This window comes from Seriola dumerili, unplaced genomic scaffold (genome assembly GCF_002260705.1).
Source record: "Seriola dumerili isolate Sdu_G_001 unplaced genomic scaffold, Sdu_1.0 BDQW01000383.1, whole genome shotgun sequence".
Lineage (NCBI taxonomy): Eukaryota > Metazoa > Chordata > Actinopteri > Carangiformes > Carangidae > Seriola > Seriola dumerili.
In genome coordinates, this window is record NW_019174638.1 from 87,142 (window position 1) to 92,132 (window position 4,991).

General features: G+C 44.7%; 1 protein-coding gene across 1 annotated transcript in view; it reads right to left on the reverse strand.

Annotated features, from left to right (window-relative positions):
* Positions 1-1,701: 1,701 nt before the first annotated feature.
* The window catches only part of paxip1 (PAX interacting protein 1), a 16,328-nt gene continuing 13,038 nt past the window's right edge, over positions 1,702-4,991 (reverse strand). The window contains exons 19-23 of the mRNA XM_022761055.1: positions 4,495-4,595; positions 4,257-4,391; positions 3,826-3,901; positions 2,895-2,955; positions 1,702-1,975 (exon numbers count right to left, since the gene is read on the reverse strand). Coding sequence (XP_022616776.1) covers positions 1,960-1,975; positions 2,895-2,955; positions 3,826-3,901; positions 4,257-4,391; positions 4,495-4,595 — 389 coding nt within the window. The 3' untranslated portion in view covers positions 1,702-1,959. The remainder of the gene's footprint in view (positions 1,976-2,894; positions 2,956-3,825; positions 3,902-4,256; positions 4,392-4,494; positions 4,596-4,991) is intronic.

A 4,991-nucleotide genomic window follows, 5' to 3' on the forward strand; every position in this document is an offset into this window, starting at 1 on the left:
TTACATTAATTAATTACAACAGTTTCTGTGTCCCAATACTTTTTTCCTTCCTTCTCCCCACAACTGGGCTGCGTCAGAGGAGGACATCACAAACCAACAAGGAGCCTGACTGCTGCTTAATCAAAGATGAGCCTCCTTATTTGCATTTCTAATTGGAATTAATTAGGATTGCCCAAATTGTGTGTGTGTGTGTGTGCTCGGAGATTTTCTTGCTTGTGTGGATTTCTTCATTTATCTGATGATGCCATCATGAAAAGCACATGGGCAGCAGGCAGGACGCCAGACGTCTGATCAGCAGCTGTCACACTAACAACATCTGGATCACCTCTGGAGCATCTTCACTTCTACAGTCACGTTGATGAGGAGTTCTTTAAAACCTTAACTGTTTATGATCTTATCATATATTCCTCGCTGGGTCTGCTGGACTGAACTACAGACTCCAGATGTTAAACATCTGCCTTCTCCCTACATGTTACAGTGAGGGGTTTAAGAAAGGGGCCACACATCCTTTACTGATGCTTCAGGGATCATAGGACGTTCATAAAAACCTTTGGGACATCAGGTTGTGAACTGGGGGTCAATGAAGGGGCCATCATGTGGCCTCTGTGGGAGGAGCAGCACTCTATTTCTCCTGGTTTGTGTTTTTGTTTTTGTGCCGAACAAAGATTCAAAGCGTCAGTGACGAGCCCTTAAAGACCGCACCTGTCACACCACAGCAGCTCAGAGACTTCATACAGGATGTTCCAATAAACTGACAAACTTGTTTTAAGGGGAATATTCCCTTGATTCTGTCTCTACAGGTTCACGGCTTCATGTCTCAGAGCCTCTGTTATCCTTCCTCCAGCGTGAGGACCACGGCAGCAGGTATTACTCCTCCAGCGTGGGGTAACTGTGGGGTAACTGTGGGGTAACTGAGTAAGACAAGACCCTACAGTTGCATTCAGGGACTGATCCAACAGTCTCTCAGACACTGACGTGGGTTTTCAGTGAAACGTCAGTCAGCAGCAGGTCGCAGCCTCTGTGTGAACCCGGCTCAGGTTTCACACCGGGGCTGAACAGAGACGCTCCCTGCTGCGGTTCCTGGAAGGAACAGAAACGTCTGTGAAGCTCCGTCCGGGTCGACCCCGCTCTGAGGTGGAGTTCTGGTTCTGTTCGACAGAACAGCCCCGAGACGTTCAGGTGAACGCAGCGAACGTCCCGTCTCGTGCTCGTGTAAACAGAGACAGACACGTGGAATATGTAGCACATGACCTTGGCTCAGGCTGTGTCTAATTCAGTCTGCTGTAGTTTTGAGGGCAGTACCGCAGGCGACGCTGCGCACCCCCCCTCCTACCCGGCACCCCCACCCACACATGACCCCGGGCTATCTGTCTGACAGCCACCAATTAGGACTTCACCAGTAACTACCCCAGACCCTCATTAACAGTTAATTAAATCAAATCTATCAGGAATTATCTGCAGAAACCTGGGAGGAATACCTTCAAGAAAAAGCTCCAGTGACGAGAAGCTGAGACGGAGCTTTTGTTCTCAAACGTCCTTCTCTCCGACACGAACGAGGGAGGTGATTGTTTGACCTGTGGACAAAAGCTCAGCTGCTGAACCTCCAGACTCCAGCTCTCACCTGAGGACACATCAGATATCCCGAAGACCACAACACGATGAGAAAGACGAGGACACTTCACAAACAAATGTACAGTTTTATTCAAAAAGCAGCTGACGCTTTTACACATTCTATCAGAACAACAGGAAAAAGGTTAAAATCTTCCATAATGTAAACATTCACAAAAATAACATCCATTTATTTATTTATTTATTTATTCTCCAACAGGTAACAAAAGGCTACAAAATGACTCGGATCTATGCACAGAAATAAAAACATAGAAAAGTCAGTGTGGCTGGACTGTACAGGGGGGGGGGGGGTCATCGTCTCCTCCTCCTCCGGCCGTCGTCGCTTCGCCATCAAGTGAATTTATATGTGTGACTGTCAAGGAAAGTGACTGTTTCTGCAGCTGTTCACCACAGTGACGCGGTTCTACAGCAAACTGCATCCTGTGCCTGATCGTCCAGGTGAATCAACACCTGTGAGCATCATCAGCCACGTGATGAACCGGACTCTGTAGCGGATGTCACATGACTAACGACCGCAGCAGTGGTCTGTACTACATCCACAAACACTGTAAACAGGAAGTGAGGACACTGGTCACTCTGCTGCTTCGGTTAGTTCTTGATTATCTTAATCTGACTGTGGTACAATGAATTCTGGGTAAATTAAGACTTTTTTTCCGCAGCAGAAAATGTTTCTTTAAGAGGAATTCAACAGTTACGAGGACGTTTTATTTTGAAAATTCAACAAAGAGTGAAACAATAAAAAGAAAAACCTGATTTTAATTTCTAAAAACTCTCTTCTCTTCGCTCTCTCCATAACAATGTCAGCAAACCACAATTTATGAGCCAGGTTTTCCTGTTTTTTGTTGTTCAGTGCTACTGGACAGCGCAAGTGTCACTTGATTGTTACCATGGTAACATTAGTTCATCCACCATGACAGCATCAGAAGAGGAAATATAAAGTATAAATGTATAATATTTTATATTTAAAGGAAGAAGACAATTAACCACATATTTATAATAAATGATGTTGTGCGCTGGTACAATGTTCTTTCTATACTGATTGATGTAGAGCTGCTCAGATTGAAACTCAGTGACCTTTGACCTCTGACCGCCAAGAATCCGGGAGAGCGTTTGTACCAGATTCGGAGCAACAGGACGACCTGAGAACATGAACTGTCCCGACTCTGACTGTGTCTGAACATCTTCACAAATCATATCTTTAATAACAACAGCGCAGAGAAATCACACGTCAGTGTCAGAAGCTGCCATTGGCTGAAAAAGGATATGAGTCATAGTCCAGTTTCTGGGTCAGAACTCCGGTCAGGATGAACTCAGCGTTGTGGACATCTGGACAAAGAGACGACAGACAACATCAGCACAAGATCAACTGGAACGTCACAAGCTGAAGGTTTACTCTTCGCTCCGTCACGGCCTCCATCCGAACTTTTAAAAACACCCATCCGAACAATCCAACATCCGTTTAAATGAAGCTTCATGTAGAAGGTTTTCAGCCGTTTTTTGTCTCGTGAAAACAGCTGGACTCCCGTGTTCCTACGCTCAAGCGCTTCGACGGAGCGCCGCTTTCTGCTTCATTCAGCTGACCTGCGGCCGCGGCGTAATACAGCGTGCTCCGTAGGTGCCTGAGCGTAGGAATACGGTAGTTCAGCGGTTGAAAAAAAAAAATGTAGTGCCAAAGGAAAATTGCTGTTTTCACAGGAAGATAAACCACTGAAAATATTCCACATGAAGCTTCATTTAAACAAATGTTGGATTGTTTAAGTGGCCGTTTTTAAAAGTGTCTAAAACAGGTTTTTCCTTGTGGCCCCGCCCACAGCAGCACATCGCTCTGACACTGTCGGTGGGTCGGCTTCCTAACAGACACCACTCATCATGATCTACTGCAGGTGATGTACCGACTGTATGTGACGACCTCACATTACAACACGCCAAAAAACCAGAACTGTCCCTTTAATACTGAGGTCACGTGTACATATATGTAACATGTATCTGGTACGGTGAAGATGGGACAGTGTGTGACTCAGTGACTCTTTGTCACTTCAACAGAAGATCGACTGAGACTGAAGCTGCGACACAGTGAGTCCAGGTGTTTCCTCACCTGCAGGAGGCCGACAGAGGTCAGAAGGACTCAGTAGAGTTCAATAGAAACTAACTGTGTGTTTGTGTGTGTGTGTGTGTGTGTGTGTGTGTGTGTGTTACCAATGTTTTTCAAGAAGTACTCTCTGAGGAGGTGGAGGTCGTTGTCACAGGAAATTAAGATGATTTCCGGAAGGTTCTGCAACAAAAGACCAGGATGCAGTTAGTAACAATAACGTCAGACTTTGTTTTTATTTTTAGGTGTCAAGACTTTATCAAGACTGAAGCTTATTAATGAGTTTGTTTGACTTTGAAACCTGATAAGAAAATAAAGGTTATCATTATCATCAGTATCACATTGCATCAGTAATAATAACAGTCTCACACTGACCTAACTTTATTGAAACAAACAACATAAACAAATAAAAGATGCTAACTGTTCTGATAGACGTGCTTCAGCCCCAGTTTTCCCTCCTTTTTTTCACCTTTTGTGTGGAAACCAAGTTAAAGAAAATATGAATCATATCACATGTCTGCAGACGGACTTTAAGGACCTTGTTCTGTTTGTGCTCCATGATCTTCCTGTAGGACGGCTGTTTGGCCAGCAGCTTTCCTCCAGCGCTCTCCAGGATGGACTTCATGGTGCTGAGGCTGGGGCAGATCCCGGGGGTGAGGTAGAAGTACTTCCCCTACAACATCCATCACAACAAACAGTCAGTCAGTGAGCGACAGGCTGCGTGAGCTCCAGTGTAAAACCAGAGGAGAACTGAAGGCGTGAAGTCGTGGTCTGACCTTGAAGAGCGGAGCACCGTGGGCTCTCTTCAGTGACTCCTCCAGACTGAAGCCAAACAACACCTCCGCCTCGGCATCCCTCAGAGTGTGACTCTGCTCATCTGCAACACACACACACACACACACATTAGACTAAGTAGTGAGAAAACACATATTGGTTTATATTTCTAGCAGTGAGGAAAAGTCCCAGCAGGATTTCACAGGCCTTTTTTAGGATTGTTGCAGCTAAAACACCTGATTTCACAGCAGCTTTTTCTAAAAAGTTGAGATGTATTTAGACGTTTTTTGTTTTTTTTTTGCAATGAAACTGCAGGAGAAAATAAAACGTGATCATGTGACTGTAGATATTTTATTTCCTCTGGAGAATAAACGTAGTGGAGCGTCGTTCCAGAGGGGAAAAAAAAAAGTTTTCAGTTTATTCTAATTCTTTCCAGTAATATTATCAGTATTGAGTTATGGCCAAAAATGTGTTTGAAGTCAAAGTGACCTTTGACCTT